Below are 16,445 nucleotides of genomic sequence, written 5' to 3' on the forward strand. Positions count from 1 at the left end.
AGCGGCCCCGGGACTGGGTCAGTTGTATCGTTCAGTCGATAGTCACGGAGCACCTATTGTGTGCAGGCTAATGGGGAAGCTAGGCAAGGAGGACGCAAGGATGAAGAGACGTTTAGGGATGGACAGGCTTGTAACTGTGTGGTGGTAACGAGAACAGGGTCCTGAGCCTTGGGCTTGGGGGAAGAATCCCGTTCAAACTGAGTTGTGCCTGACAACTGGGAGTTTGTTGGGAGGGTAGAGGTGGCTGTGGGAATAGCCTAGATGAGCATTGTGCTTTCAAGGAAGGAGAAAACTGTCAGCGTTCCTGGAGCATAATTTGGGGAAATGGTAAGAGGAAGCTGGGTGGGGAGGGACCAGATTAAGAGTGGCCTGATGCCTGTTGAGTTTTCTTCTAGAGGCAATGGGAGCCCCCGAAGAATATTGAGTAGAGAGCGACATAGATCTGCAGATAGAAAAGATCACTGGCGGCTGGGTAGGCTGGTGATGGAGCATATTAGAACCTTGGCCAGGAGGGAAATGAGACATTTCATCTGGACAAGAAACCCTGCACTAGCTCCCTAGGAGGGTAGGTCAGAGGCGATGTGAGAGGTAAAGAACCCGGGGGTGGGGAGAGGAGACATGGGGGAGGGCAGGAAGAGACTCCGGACGGGGGGCGGACAGGACAGGAAGCTGGTTGGTATTATTGGTTCCGCGTGGCTGGACTGCCTGACTCTGTCCCTCCTACGTGGTGCTGGCAGTGGGGGAGGGGTCAGGGGAGAGCAGAGTGTCAGGGAGGGCAGGAGGGCTGCTGTGCCGAGCCCAGTGTGGAGCAGACCCTGGTCACTGACCACAGCAGGCTGCCCTTCCAGCTAGATGTAAAGCTGAAGGATGCAGGCCGTTCGGGTTGGCGTGTATTTGTAGCTCAAACTGTTGCCCTCCTGTGCTAGGGGAGCCGAGAGCTCCCCAGAAGGGGTTTGGTGAGATGGGGTAGCGGGGGATGTTGGGGAAATGGCATCGCAGTGTGTGGCTCACCTGTCTCTGCTGAACACTTCCATTCACACCCCACTCCCCCATCCCCACTCCCTCCCTCCTCCCAGGATTCAGTGCCAAATGTCCATTGCCAGCAAGAAAGGAGAAGGGGAGAGGGGCTGGGGGGGGAGCAGGTGTTGCCTCTGGCCTGCCTCACAGTGCCAGACCCCCTCCCTCGTGTCACCCCAAGAAGGACCAGCTTAGTTGCTCTGAACCTTCGGAGCCTTTCCTTTGAGGGATGGGTCAGGGGTGTCTGGGAGGCATCCTGGCTCTTCCATACATCTGTTGTGGAAGTGAGGGTGACACTCCTACCCTGGGCATAAAAGGTTCTGGGAGCTCTGATGCCTTTGGAAGTAGTGTTTTTTCAGATGTTGTAAGGGACAGGTTCTGGGGCGAGGTAAGAGGTCCCGGCAAAGCCACAGGTCTCAGGGATGTTATTTGGATATTAGTCTTCCGTCATTAGCGAGTTCTGCATGGGCTGCCTGTGTAAGTCCCCCCACCCCATCCTGTGCTCCAGGTGGGAGGGGTAGGGCCCTGTGGGGAGCATGTGTGCCCTCCCTGACTCCTCAGGCAGGCTTGCCCCTTCCCTCATCGGCCTGGAGATGCCCGCGTTGGGGAGGGTGCTGGGTAGCCAGCCCTGAGCCCCAGGCCGGCGCGCCCACGCTGGCCCCTGCCTGCCTTCCCGCGGCATCGCCTCTGCAGCCCTGTTCACTCTCCCCTCCTCATCTGCTCACCCCGTGCCCTGGTTTCCTGTCACCTGGACTGACGGTCAGGGCTCCACTCGGTTCTCGCCTTTCCTGCCAGGCCCCTGCTTGGTGCCCAGGGTTGGTCTGCCCTGCGGCCACGTACCTTCACAGCCGCGTGCCACACGGCGTGGCACCAGCGCATCGCCAGCTCACCATCTGTGCAGCTTCACGTGCACATCCTCCATCCTGGCGGGAGCAGCCTCACCGTAGTGTGGCACTTTGGTAGGTGCTCCCGGGGCACCTGACCTGGAACTGGAGCTCAGGAGGCCTGCCCGGTAGATGAGTTTGTTTTCTGTTTCCCAGATCCGGGGCTGTGGCCCAGAACGGTGCCATTGTTCTCTCTGCCAGTAAGTTCCAGCGGAGGGAGGCCTTGTGGCCTGGGGCCTGATGAAGGAGCAGGGTGCCCAGGCAGCCGGCCTGGGGAGCTGTTATCTTCCAGACTTTGGCCTCAGGGCTTCTTTCCCTGTGGCTTCTAGATCCCAGGTGTCTTCGCCTTCCTCCCCTGCACTTCTGCCTCCACCCCTGGCCGGGGGGGCCAGTCCCCACCACCCTGTGTCCCACCCGCCCAAGCTGGGCTGCTGGCCACTACCTCTGGCCTCAGAGGCCTTCACCGAGGGTCCGCGGGGGAACTCAGCCCTCCTGAGGCGTGCTCGTCACCCCTCTGGAGCTGATTCTCTCTAGAGGGCAGCAGAGACAGAGGCAGTATCCCAGGGGCTTTTCCCCAAGAGGGCCAGGCTCATCTCATCTCTCTCTTCAGCTCCTCCAGCCCCTGTGCCCCTCCCCAACTGCAGAACAACGGGGGACACAGCTTGCTGTTCTGAGTGGGTTACCGGAGCTACTTAACTGTGTCGTAAGCACAGGCTAAGTGCAGAATAACCCAACTATCTCTGAGGCCGTGTTTTGAGGAAGGGGTGACCTTTCTCCTAAGAGCTTTGGAGGCAGGTGCCGTGGGCACTGGTGGCGGTGGGCGAGGTCAGCAGGCAGAGGTGCTAGCCCCTCTTACTTACCTCAGGGTTTTTTTCGTTTCTTTTTTTTTTTTGTCCTTTCAGGTTGGAGGCCGGCGCTGAATCTCGCCGCCCTGGACTGTGCTCAGGAGACCAACACCGCAGTCTGCAGAGACTTCGACATCCCTGGCTTCCCGACTGTGAGGGTGTGTGACCAGGAGGGGCGAGCGGGCTCGGGGGCAGTGCTGTCGGAGCACATTGTCAGCTGCTCCATGCTTCCCTGGTGTCTGCCTGACTGCTGGGCTCTGTGGTGTCCTCCCAGGCTTCTGGGCTTGACCTGCTTAAATCACAGCCCCTAGAGCATGTACCTATTTTAGAGGCAGAAAGGGATGTGAGCTGGGAGACAGAAAAGAAAGAGGCTCACTTGGTCTGGCACATGCTCCCCATTATAAGGAAAAGGGGCTGTGTGTGGTTGTGTTGGGATGGGCAGATTGTAGCTGTGAGAACTGATCATCACCTGAGCTGGTGAGAGCTCCCAGCTCCCAGGGGCCTCTTTCCAATCAATTCCTCTCCCGCCTGACCTCCCAGCCTTAGAGGGCTGATCTAAACCCTGTAAAACCGGGCTTTAGGCTCTGACCCACCTGTAGGCAGGATCAGACCCAGGGGGTCTCATGGTCCCCCAGAAAAGGTCCCCTGAGACAACTGGCCAACCTCATCCTCATCAGGCAAGTGCCTTGAACCCAAGAGGCTCAGAAGTGACCTGGCAGGAGAGCCTTAGCCCAGTGCCTCGGGCAGCAGGGATCTCCATCACGGGAGACATCACACCCAACACGCGGGGGCCCTGTCACCCCGCCTCTGGCTGCAAGTAGCACGGGCTCTCTGATGAGGCCCTGCCTGCCAGCCTGCCCACCGCGGGGCATCAGCCACTTAATTAACATCTGGACAACTTCCAAGGCTCTCACATCAGAGGCCCTGGGAAGCCCAGCGCAGCAAGGCTGTGCCGTTATACTTAGCACCCTCCCCAGAGCTCAGGCCCAGCCGTAATCCAGTTAGTTCTCTTCCAAATTAAAGAATCCAAATCAAAATCTCCCTCTCCACCTATAAATAATTAGCCTGCTCCCACCAGAATGGCATCTACAAAAGCAATTTCCTCTGTGGCCACTAAGAATAATCAGGAGATACGTTCGGTAGATCTCCTTTCTGCCCGTGGACGCCACCGAGTAAGCATCGTCGACGTCTCCCCCACCTCCACTGCCGTCGTGTCTAAGTCAGAGTCACCCAAAGAGCCCGAACAGCTGCGGAAGCGCTGCATCGGAGGTTTGAGCTTTTGAAACAACCGATGACAGTCTGAGGAGCCATCGTGAGCAGGGGGAGCGCTCACAGACTGTGTGGTAACGAGGGATCCCAGCACCAGGCGCTCCAGAGACTTCGGGGTTGTCACGTGTGCCACTGTGGAGGAGGTGGATGCGGCCATGAAGGCAAGGCCACACGAGGTGGATGGAAGAGTTGGGGAACCAAAGAGGGCCGTCTCAAGAGAAGATTCTCGAAGACCTGGTGCCCACTTAACTGTGAAAAAGATTTTTGTTGGTGGCATTAAAGGAGACATTGAAGAACATCACCTAAGAGATTATTTTGAACAGTATGGGAAAACTGAAGTGATTGAAATCACGACTGACCGAGGCAGTGGCAAAAAGAGAGGCTTTGCTTTTGTAACCTTTGATGACCATGACTCTGTAGACAAGATTGTCATTCAGAAATACCACACTGTGAATGGCCACAACTGTGAAGTAAGGAAAGCCCTATCTCAGCAAGAGACGGCTAGTGCCTCATCCAGCCAAAGAAGTCAAAGTGGTTCTGGAAACTTTGGTGGTGGTCGTGGAGGGGGTTTTGGTGGGAATGACAGCTTTGGTCGTGGAGGAAACTTCAGTGGTCGAGCTGGCTTTGGTGGCAGCCGCAGTGGTGGTGGATATGGTGGCAGTGGGGATGGCTATAATGGATTTAGTAACGATGGAAGCAATTTTGGAGGTGGTGGAAGCTACAATGATTTTGGCAGTTACAACAATCAATCTTCAAATTTTGGACCCATGAAAAGAGGAAACTTTGGAGGCAGAAGTTCTGGCCCCTGTGGTGGTGGAGGCCAATACTTTGCCAAACCCCCAAACCAAGGTGGCTGTGGTGGTTCCAGCAGCAGAAGTAGCTGTGGCAGTGGCAGAAGGTTTTGATTACTGCCAGGAAACAAAGCTTAGCAGGAGAGGAAGCCAGGGAAGTGACAGGGAAGCTACAGGTTACAATGGATTTGTGAGCTCAGCCAAGCACAGTGGTGGCAGGGCCTAGCTGCTACAAAGAAGACACGTTTTAGACAATGCTCATGTGTATGGGCAAAAACACTCGAGGACTGTATTTGTGACTAATTGTATAACAGGTTATTTTAGTTTCTGTTCTGTGGAAAGTGTAAAGCATTCCAACAAAGGGTTTTAATATAGGTTTTTTTTTTGCACCCATGCTGTTGATTGCTAAATGTAATAGTCTGATCATGACGCTGAATGAATGTGTCTTTTTTTTAAAAAAAAAAAAAGAATAATCAGGGAATGCCTTTGAAGACTGAAAAGCCAAGCATTGTCCCTGGAACAAGATATCTCTGAGTTCAGGGGCTTCAGTTGCCAGGCAGAACCATGAACCATATCTGAGCCTGATGAGGCCAGGAGAATTCATCTGGAGAGCAAGGCCCCAGGCTCCTCCAGCAACATCCAGCTCTAACTCCATGTGACCTTTCTGTTCTCATGGCCAGTGAAATCCTGCTGCGTTCAGGGTTTCCACAGCCCCGGAGAGCTCCCTCCCACGCTCCTGTTACCACTTAGGGTCAGGGCCCAAGCCCCCAAGCTGGCCTGGGGAAGTGTCCTGAGCCAACAGCTACTGCCGTCTCATTTAGAGGTGACAGCGGAGACATTGTTTGTCAACTGTCTCTTTTAAGTAAAAGGCTTCCATGACAGGGCCATTGTCCTATCCTTGGCCCCAAGATGTGTAACTTAAAATATTCAAAATTACTCTCCAAGGGGAGGACGGAGCCCTCTGTTCCTTCTGCTGAGGCAGGGCAAGCAGCCCCGCGTGGGAAGCTGGGGGAAGATCAATGTGGCAGCAGGAGTCCCTGCACAGGGGAAGGGGGTTGGCATTGGTCCCGTGGCCAGGTCGGGACATCCTGTGGGGGTTCGGTGGGGGCTGGTGCCTGGGACATTCTGTTTCTGTCTGAAAGAGGCTGGGGCTCGGGGGGTTGGAAGGAGGTGGCCCAGGTACGTCGGGAGATCCAGAAGCTTTTCAGCACCTATCTGAGTCATTCAGCACACACAGCCTGAGTGCCCCAAGTGACTAATCATCTCCTCAACCTCCCATCCTGCTGTGGGAGGGGTGCTGGCAGGGCCCTAAGCTGGGCTCCTTAACTGCCTTCACACTGGCGGCATCTGGCTGGGCTGGGCTGAGCTGGGCTGGTAGTGACCTTTGCATTTCTTTCGAGCTCCAGAGACCAGTGTCGTGACCTCCCCTCGGCCAAGCCCTCCCAGCCTCTCCTGAGGAGCCTGCAGTTCAGTATCAGCAGGGAGAGGGGCTCTGTGCCCTGTCCTTAGGGCTCTGGTCCAGGGTGCAAGTGGTTCTAGCTCCAGATCAGTCTCTGTTCTAAGGCCCTAAGCAGTGGCTTTCAAACATTGTTACCGTGACCTACAACATTTACAGTGAGATCCAGAAGCTGGTTTGTATCTGTTATCCCTAAAACAAGTGTTTCATAAAACACTATTCTTCGTAAGTGCAGTACATGCTATTTTCTGTTCTATGTATTTTTTAAAAAGTACTGGCTGTGATTCACTAACTTGATTTTACAACTTACCACTAGATTACTTCTAGTGTTTGGAAAACACGACTCAGATTCCAGATCTCCAGAGATTCTGGCCCGTTGAGAGCCCGGTGTGCGTGTGGGCTGTGTGGCTGGACCCCCTGGGAAGCAGTACACCCTAGAGGTGGGCCTGGCTGCCAGCAGGCCAGAGAGATGACCCTGTACCTGTCTGCCATCCCCTGGGGACTGGAGCCTGTCCTCGCTCCCACCCATCAAGGCTGAGAGCTCTAAGATGAGGACATGTGTTGAACAGGGGGAGAGAGTGTCGCTGGTATGACGGGGACAGGCCTGTACAAGAGTATGGCCACTCCCAGTAACATGTGTCATTGTCCCTTTCCTCTGCCTCCTGCGCCTTGTCTCCGTGAGCAAACAGTGCGCTTCTACCAGCCCAGCCTGTTTAGCAAACAACTGGCCCTGCAAGGCGGTCCAGCTGTGTCAGGGCCCTATCAAACTGGAGCCGGTGGCCATCTGGAAGAGAACAGAGCGGGGGAGGGAAAGGTAGCTTAAAGCTGGTTTTGGCTGGAGCTTGGGGACCTAGAGGCTGGAACTTCAGGGGTAGAGGCTTTGCCAGTGGGCTGCAGGAGTGCCCCTCAGTGGGTAATGGAGTAGGACCCTTTGTAGCCAAAGGCCTGGCTGGGATCAAGATTACAGGAAGCAGCAGCATTGGGTGGGAGAGGACAGAAGTCTTCCCTTTGCAAGATTCTGAGGAGATAATTGACACGAGTTCAAATCCTGGCTCCCCTGCTTACTGTGACTCGGGAAGTCATTTAATGCCCTAGCTGCTGGCCTCAGTTTCTTTGTCTGAAAAATGGGATGATAATATCTACCTAATAGGATTGTTGCCAACTATGAAATGAGGTCTTACGTGTGAGAGTGCCAAGACAAAGTTCCATAAATGTTAGCTGTCTTCCTTCCTGTTGCCCTATGGGCTCGTGGTAGCCCCTCTGTGATACCCCATTTGAGGCAGTCCATCCATCAACAGCCGTTGAGTGAATATTTGCTCGGGGCACAGCACTGTGCTCATCATCATGGAGAAGCCAGACCTGTAGGCCATGGCCAGAAACATAAGCGAGGGCGGCCAGACAGGAAGGCGCTGCGCTCAAGGGCACTCAGAGCTCCCAGCTAGTTGACAGGCAGAGAGTGATATGTACATGGTGAACGCTGGGGGAGTTTGCCTGGGGTCACTGAGTTCTTTCCTTCCCACATCAGAAGAGGACTTCATGGGGGAGGAGGAGTTCCCGGAGGTGGGGGACTTCCGAGTGGGTGGAGTTTGGCTGGGAGAGAGGAGGAATGCGGGTAGGATGTGAGAGCAGAGGATGTGGGTGGAACAATGTGGGGAGTTGAGAAGGCTGGTCTGGCTGGAGCAGAGGCTCTTGTGTGGGGCTGAGGCAGGACCCTGGAAGGAGGGAGCCCAGGGCTGGCAAGTCCTTGAATTCAAGGCTGGGAGTGGGGAGTACCGTCTGGGCTGTTACTTTTTCTGGCTCTTGTGAGATGTCAGGGAGGAGGACAGGACTCAGAAAGACATCTCCTGCCTCTCTCTGGAAAAAGGAGATAGGCCCCCCTCTCAGCAGTCACCTGCCCTCTGCCAGGTCTCTCCTCCGCTGACGGTCCACAAGGTAGGAACGGTTAAGCTCGTGCATCCTCGCAGGCTCACTGTAGGGATTTGGAGGTCACTCTCCTTAAAACTTGTTTGGAAAGCTTGGATTCAGTGCCATTGATGGTTGCCACTACAAAGCGTGCTTTCTGTTTAGCCTTATTTGGCCCCCAGGAAGGCAGTTGCTCCTGGATAGGTTGGTAAAGACCTGCCCAATGCCATCTGGTCACCTGCCTTTGGGGACACAGGGAGGATTCCAGGGGCTCCATGGTTGGGGAGGGCAGAAGCTCCTGTGTCAGGTGTTGAGAGGAAAGGGACTGGGTGCTGACCGCTTCTGGAGGAAAGGAAACTCCCTGCTGGAGTCTTAATTGCCTGTTTCCAAGGAGTGATAGCCCTTTCCCTTGGGTAGGGCACACGCCTCCAACAGCTGAATTAATAAGGATGCAGATTAATAAGGGGACAAAAACGTGCCCTGACTCGATTTTAATGTGATTTTTGCATGAGCTTCCAAGCTGATCAAAGGGTAGAGATTCTCTGTTCAACTGAACAGATGTCCTTTGAGTGTTTCCATGTCCTAGACACTGTGCCAGGCACTGTGGGGCTTGCAGAGGTGGGAGGTGGATGGGTGGGAAGTGCAGGTTCAAGTCCATTGTAGCTGAAATGTAGGGAATGGGGGCGGGGCAGTGGGAGGTAAGTGTGGGTGGAGGCAGATCCTGGAAGGCCTCGAACGCTCTGAGTTTGGACATTATTCCTTGGCAGTAGGGAGTCGTGGAAGGGCTTTGAGGAGGAGGGGCATGATCAGACCAGAATTGTCCCTTAGAAACCCAAACAAAGTGGCAGTGAGGGTGATGGCTCTATCATTTGAAAAGATGGAGCATATGACCATTTCTGAGGGCATGAGGTGGGGACAGGTAGAGACAGTTGTAGTGGCCCAGGAAGTAGGTGGTAGGCTCTGGTCTAGAAAAGGCAACTGGTCTCAAGGACTGTAGAAGAGATATCACAAAGGTCAAGTTCACAGACCACAGGCATTGGTCTGGGTGATGGGGAGGAGGGCGATCACTGGGTGAGGGAAGGAACATGGGTGGAGAAACAGGTTGTGGGAGGGGTGACTCAGTCTTGCAGAGTGTGTGTGTATTGGGGGAGGGCTGCCCTGACACCTGGAAGAAACAAGTTAAGACAGGTGAGGACCTGAGACGGGGTTCAGGTCACAAGCCATTTGGACAAGGTAGATGACATCAGCAAGGGAGACAAACAATGGGTTGGTTTGTCCATTCACCCATTTATTCACTCATTCATTCAAAAGCATAGCTTGAGCCCCTCGTTTGTGACAGCACCTCCCAGGGCTTTTTAAACAGCAGAGTGCCATGGTCCGACACGTGGCTGGAGGAGAAACTGGGGGCAGGAGATGGCACAGGAGAGGAGTCCAGAGCAAGGCTGGGACAAGGGCGAGGGGAAGGCTGTGAAGGTGGCCATGAAGGCCCGGGCAGTGTCAGGAAAACCAAGGGAAGGTGGTGACATGAAGGCAAAGAAGGAGAGTGGCGGGAAGATGTGGCACAAAAAAAAAAACCCTGGCCGAGGGGGGAGAAACAGGCAGTGATAGCATCAGATACTGCAGAGAGAGCAGGAAGGGCTGGAAGATCATTGGACCAGCCAAAGAGAAGGTCAGCTGAGCTTTCCAGGAGTGGTCCCAGCTGAGCAGTGGGGGCATGAGCCGCAGCCAGCTTCGCGGGAAGGAAGAGGACTGAGGGCAGACACTGTTTCGAGAAATTTGGTAGCACCGGGAAGTGCTGGAGAAGCCTCTGTTCCCATCCTCCATCCCTTCGTGTCCTGTTTTTTAACTTTAGATTAGGAGGATCTGAACCTGTTTGCAGGCCTAGGGAAGGAGCTGGTAGACAAGGGGAAAGATGAAAGAGAGATTAATTGATAGGAAAAAGTTCCTCTAGAGTGTGAGGTATGGGAACCAGCCCTCACTTGGTGACATTGTTCTGGAAGGTGGCTGGGAAGTTTCTGGGGACAGAAGGGAAGCCTGCGTGACTGAAGTAACTGGAGAGAGGAGGGGGCCTTCCCTGTGGCCCTGTACCTCATGAAGGAGGGGAGCTCTTGGAATTCCTGCACTCCCCTATTGCAGGCTCCTGTCTGACTCCCCACTGCCCACAGCTGGGGCCTTCAGAAGGCTCAGCTGGGGTCTGGGGAGGCCGCCCTTTGATGGAAGTAATGCCAGGCCCTTTTCATAAGGCACCTGCTCAGATCTTGGAGACCTGATGGTTGAAGAAGAGTCAACCACACTACTTTACAGTGGCTGACAGTAACAACTGTAGCCGTGGAGAGCCACATGGCTTAAGGCGTCAAGACGTCAGTCATGTTTTTATGCCTGTGGAAGCAAGTTGAAGTCTGTTCTGTCTGTACAAGGGCACCATCGCTGTGAATAACTGCAGCTGTAAAGGTCATCCTCTGGGTTACTATCTGTGAGCAAACCAAACCTCAAATAGGTGTGTCTTTTATTTTGTTCCTGAGAAACAGTGGCAGCCCATAAATGCCTTAACGTGCTTTATCTACTTGATTTCATGTCACAGTCCTAGAAAACTCGGCTCGTTTTTACAAGCGTAAGGATAGCGTATACTTTATTCATTCAAAATGTATTCAGTGACTGCGAAGAACACTCTTATGAATATATGTGGCATGTGTCCGTGGCTGGTTTTCACCCAGAATAAAAGTTTATATGAATGCTCCAAGTAGAGAGAGGATAACACAGGGTCCAGGTGAGGTCAGCAGTAGCGGGAGAAGGTTGCAGGTGGGGAGAGATGGGCGGCTCCTCTGCATCTTTGTTGTTCATGTGGATGAGGGGGGAAGGTGGCCTCCAGATTTCAGTTTTCTGCCTACAAATGGCTAGAACCGACAAATCTAGCTGATCCGTGTTTCCTAGGGTTTCAAAGGAACGAGGGAAGGGGCTGATGACGATATAATAGTGATAATGTTAACATTTATTGATTTCTTACTGTGTGCACCAGGTACAGTGCCAAGCACTTTGGATGTATTGTCATTGAATCCTCGCAGCAATTCTGCAAGGTAGATGGTGTCGTCCTCATCTTAAAGATGAGAAGGTTCAGAGAGGTTAAAAGAGTGCCCAAGATCACACAGCAAGAGCATAGCAGAGCCAGGCCTTGAACCCAGGTCCGGTAGACCTGAGGGCCTGCATTCAGCCACCAGCTTGGGATGAGGCCGAGCAACCGTGCTACTCGGCAGAGGCCCAAGGTGGCTACAAGTAGCCCCGAGGTTAGGGACCTCAAGAGGAGGCCTCTTCCCAGACTGCAGGCTCTCCCCCAGGCAGTTAAGTGGCCATCTGTCAGGACAACTGAACTCTGTTACCTCCTGAGCCCAGGAGAGCTCAAGCCAGAGTTCTGGCAGCTCTCCCACCGCTTAGACAGGAGCTCAGATTCTAAGGAGTTGTCCTCTGTTCTCTCTGTCCTCTCTCCCAAGGAGGCAACAGACTGGGCCTGGGTGTCATGTACATGGGGAGAGAGTTAAACTGGCCCATCTGTAATAAGGCTTGTTTCTTCAGGGGCTCAAGCCCACCCCTCAGTAGAACCAAACTGGACACCCCTCCCTTCTGGAGTGTCTGCTGAGCCAGGCTGGGAGTCCTCGGTGGCCAGAGACATGAGCCTCGCTGCCCCTTTTCCAAGATAAGGAACCAGGACAGATCGCCTCAGAGAGCAGCTAACGTTGTCCAGGGTGTGCGCGGGGGTTGTGAAGCGACTTCACTTTATTTTTTCGGATGGGTCTGCATCACTTATTTATAGAGCAACTATTTTCTAGTCCCTATGTGCTGGGTCCCAGCACTTCGTAGAAACAGACCCCCCTCAGCCAGGTGTCCGAGCCGCAGCTTCCCGGGGTGCTCCAGAGCTGTGGGGGTGGGGATCAGATGCAGGACACCAGGGAGAGGAACCAGGGTCCCGCTCCAAGAGCAGAGACCGCCTGCTCTCATTTTACAGATAAAGAAACTGAGGCTCACAGAAGTTAAGTCATCTCCCCAAAGTCACCCCGTTTAGTAAGCAGCTGGGTCTCAAACACAGAGCGCTCAACTGGCGCGGGTGTTGTGCTCTTAGCTCCACTGACTCTTTTCTGTGTGTTTGCTTCCAGTTCTTTAAGGCCTCTTCCAAGACCGGCTCAGGAGCTACACTGTCAGGTGGGTGTCCCAGCTCGCGGGGTCTCATTGGCGCCGTTAGCATCTTTCTCCCCCTCTTTCGCCTGGGCTTCTCCTGAGGTGAAGAGAGCCCAGCAAGGTCTGCAGGGTGAGGAGGTCCCCACAAACAAATTTGTGTTTTCCTGGAAATGTCGTTCCCAGCCAGCCTGGAAGATGCCTTTGGGAAAACAAGGCTGAAGAAGCCCTTCCATTTGGGCCCATCCGGGAAGCAGGGAGGGTCACACGTTCCCAGAATAGCCCTTCTTGTCCAAGTGGGGTTGACACGCAGAGGGGCAGCCAGATAGCGTGGGGAGGGCCCTCAGGGCCCAGGTCTGAGGGACTCTCGCCTGCCCTGAGGGATGGGTCCCCCTGCCATGCTTAGGACCACAGGGGTGGGATGCCCCCGCCCCTCATACAGAGGAGGACTGAGATGTGCTCTGTTTTGCTCAGCTCATGCCCTGGGCCCTTTGCTTCCACGAGGCAAGCTGGCAAGGGCACTGGGATTCGTTCTCCTCTCTTCACGCCCCTTGCCTGTGTCCATCTTCATTTACAGTGGCTGGTGCCGACGTGCAGATGCTGCGGGAGAGGCTCATTGATGCCCTGGAGTCCCATAATGACACGTGGCCCTCCGCCTGTCCCCCACTGGAGCCTGCCAGGTATTTGGGGCTGGGGCAGGCCCAGGGCAGTGTGACAGGATGGCAGGCCTGGCAGTGAGAGGACAGTGGGGGCAGCAGGGCTGGGGACCGGGCTGGTTCTTCCTGTTGCCTGAGTGGTGGACACTCCAGTGGACCGGAGCCCAGAGCTGCCTGGAGCAGCTGGTGGAGGGCTTCCCATTGCTGGAGGTCCTACCCGAGGAGCCCTGACTTCCTGGGGCTGACAGGGATGCAAGGGCCCATCCCACCCAGTGGGAAGGAAAAGACGGGAGGGGTTCTCTGGGTCATACCTGCTGCTGCTTCTCAGAACCTGGAATATCGGAGGGATGCAGCTGGATTTCACATGATCTAACCCAGGGAGGGTCCCTGAGAGGGTGGGCGTGGGGAGGAAAAAGGGAGACCAGATGCCGTTTAGAGGAAAGGGGATGGGGGACTGAGAAGCACAAAGCCCTGTAAAATGAAGGTGCTCATTTCCTGAGCCATAGCAGTGACCGGGGGATGGGGAGGTGACTCTCCTCCCTGGGCTGCAGAGCATCAGGTGGCTGGTGCCCTATATCTATCTACCTGCCCGGCAGCCTTCCAGGATCGCCTCCATTCTAGGAAAACAGGATAATGAGGTGCATGATGTCTCACTCTAACTCTCCCACAGAGGGAGACAGGTAGATTGAAAACACGAGGTCCTGCCCTTCTGGACGAGAACTCCGGATAGGAGAAAGCCCACCTTAAGGGGCCAAGAAGGAGCAAATCCAAGTACCAGCTGGGGCTGCTAGAGGGAGCCCAGCCACAGAACACAGTGAAGGTTCCGGATGCTGAGAAGGCCTCAGGAGGCAAACACTGGGGCTTCAGCGCCCACACTAAGTCTGCTGGTGTCTGGAAAGCTGAGGCCCTGCTGAGGGACTGTGTTTCCAAGCGTCGGTTGGTGTTGAATCCAACTCACAATGATTCTTTTATCATCTTTCCCAATTCTCCATCCTCCCAGAGGGCCTCATGGAGCCCCTGGACTGAGTATATGGTCTTGGTTTGGGGTTCCCAGCCAGACCCCCTCTCTCCAGGAAACACCTCGCTCCTTCTTCCATTTCTCAATGATCTTGTCTCTGCCTCTCTCTCTTTCTTACACCCACCCTCCCTCATGGTGCCTTTTCAGCCCAGAAGATCTCAAAAGCAACCAGCCAGGTAAACCTGCCAGCCTCTCTCAAAGTGATCCTTCTAGAGAGCTTTAGGGAGGAGGCGGGGACCTGTGGTGGAAGGTGGGCTGCCTCTTCCAGAGTGTGAGTGGGAATGGACGGGATGGGGGCAAGTTACATGGTCAGCCGTCTGTGGGCTCGCTCTTCTGCCAGCCTTGGGGAGGTCTGGGGAAGTTGCCTGAGAGGCCACCTGCTCCCACCCCAGGGGCTCTCAGTGACCATCCACCCACTGGGGTACACTCGGGCCCCCACCTCTCTGGCATGGCGTTTGTAGTGTTGCTGGGCTGGGCTCCACTGGCCCCATGTTGCGCCTTCTGTTTGGAGGTAACCACTGCCCCATCATTGGATCCAGAGGAGGGAAATAGGTCATCAGGTTGGGGACAAAAGTAGATGCTGTTGTCTCCTGGTACATGTCTAATGATGTTCTGCTTTTAATTGAAATAAGGGAACAAATCATTTTTGTATCATGCAATTGTTTTCTATTGAAACTCTGCATTTTTAAAACAGCTTGTATCTTAATTCTTTGATTTGGGGGGAATAATAAGATTTGCCTTCTTATTAATTTCCACCTTCGTCCTGGGGCCCTAGTTTCCTCGTATTAAAATAAGGAGGTTAAAATCTTAAAATAAAATTAGATAGCTTCTAAGATCTCCTGTACCCAGGACTTTCTGATTCTTTAGAAATCTTAAAATAAGATTAGATAGCTTCTAAGATCTCCTGTACCCAGGACTTTCTGATTCTTTAGAAATCTTAAAATAAGATTAGATAGCTTCTAAGATCTCCTGTACCCAGGACTTTCTGATTCTTTAGTTCCTTTTGTATGCCTGCTCCAGGGGTGGAAAAAGCACATCTCCCAGTTGGTAGTGGCTTAGCACAGATCAAGGCTTGTGTCTGATGGGTAGTAAACACCAGCTTCTTAGGGGACCAATAAAAACTGCCCTCTAAGCCTGGGCCTTACCCAGAGCATAGAAACACCTGGTCTCAAAGCGTGCCTCCCCCGGTCTCCTCCTTAGACTGCCCGTACACACTCCTGATGCTGAAAAAACAACCCAAATAGGTGGGTGAAGTGAAGAACCAGGTTTCGGTAATAGGCAGAGAGCGTCTTTTGAGACTCAGGGTTTGGTTTACTGCCACTGGAGGGCTGGCATGGAGAGACTTCCTCGAAGTCTTGTGTGCAAACAGAGGAGGAGGTGTGTGTGGCCGTATTCACGGTACTGGGTCAGCCACGTCTGCTGTCGCCGGCAGTTTTGCTTTCTTCCCACCACAGAGAGAGTGACTGCCAGCGTTGTCTCTTGCAGGCTGAAGGAGATTACTGGATTCTTTGCAAGAAATGATGAAGATTACCTGGCCCTGATCTTTGAAAGGGAAGGCTCCTACCTGGGTAGAGAGGTGAGCTGCCTGCACGGTCCCACAGCTCCTGCATAGCGGCTGGGAGAGAGCCAAGAGCAGGGCTGTTCCTGTGCCCTTCTTAGCCCAGCACTGGCCTGACCCCTGCTGGGGGAAACGGGAAGTGTAGGAGCTGGACCTTTCTGTCTGCTTGGATCTTCCTCGTGGAAACTGAGAATGATAACACCTGCTGTTTATTGAGCATTGCACTAGATTGCTGACACACGTAGTTGCTGATCTTTCTAATTAACGAAGATGGTCAAATAACAGGTCGAAGATCACACAGCCAGTGAATTGGTAGAGCAGGACTTCAAACCAGGTCTGTCTGCCTCCAAAGCTTGTGTTATTTCCACACTCCCTTGCCCGCAAAGAATTGGAGTCAAAAATCTGGCGGGGAGGGAACATCAGAGAGCCTCTAGTCCCTCTTGAGGAAACGGGGTCCCTTCCCAGGTGAAGCAGATCACAGAATCAGGCGGGTTGGAATCTCCACTTCATCACTTATGTGCTGTGTCTGTGATCACGTTACTCAACTTTCTTGAGCTTCGTTTCCCTACCTTTGAAGTGGTGACAGTTACCTTTTTCAGAGTATGTGTGGGAACATCAAGTGAGGCGGTTTAGAGGAAGAGCCTGCATGAATAACTGGCACAGAGTGCGTGCTTTATAAAGAGCCGTCCCCGGCCTGATGCAGAGAGTCTGCCGTTCCACCGCTGCCTCATGGACTTCGCGGGCCACTGGGCTTTTCCCAGATGCAGAGGTGGGACAGGGTCGGTGCTTGGGAGAAGTTCCAAGGCAGTGCAAGGAGATAGAGAGAGAGGGGATGAAATTAAACACCACTGTGGACTCCGAATGGTTTTCCTCCTGAAACTCCCC

The 16,445-nt window shown here is 53.9% G+C and overlaps 1 protein-coding gene and 1 pseudogene across 1 annotated transcript in view; both read left to right on the plus strand.

Annotated features, from left to right (window-relative positions):
- Nucleotides 1-16,445, plus strand: part of QSOX1 (quiescin sulfhydryl oxidase 1) — a 41,531-nt gene that overhangs the window by 6,774 nt on the left and 18,312 nt on the right. The window contains exons 2-5 of the mRNA XM_060034958.1: nucleotides 2,804-2,904; nucleotides 12,310-12,355; nucleotides 12,906-13,008; nucleotides 15,488-15,578. Of these exons, the coding sequence (XP_059890941.1) occupies nucleotides 2,804-2,904; nucleotides 12,310-12,355; nucleotides 12,906-13,008; nucleotides 15,488-15,578 (341 nt within the window). The remainder of the gene's footprint in view (nucleotides 1-2,803; nucleotides 2,905-12,309; nucleotides 12,356-12,905; nucleotides 13,009-15,487; nucleotides 15,579-16,445) is intronic.
- Nucleotides 3,826-5,163, plus strand: LOC132425605 (heterogeneous nuclear ribonucleoprotein A1-like; annotated as a pseudogene).

This window comes from Delphinus delphis, chromosome 1 (genome assembly GCF_949987515.2).
Source record: "Delphinus delphis chromosome 1, mDelDel1.2, whole genome shotgun sequence".
NCBI lineage: Eukaryota > Metazoa > Chordata > Mammalia > Artiodactyla > Delphinidae > Delphinus > Delphinus delphis.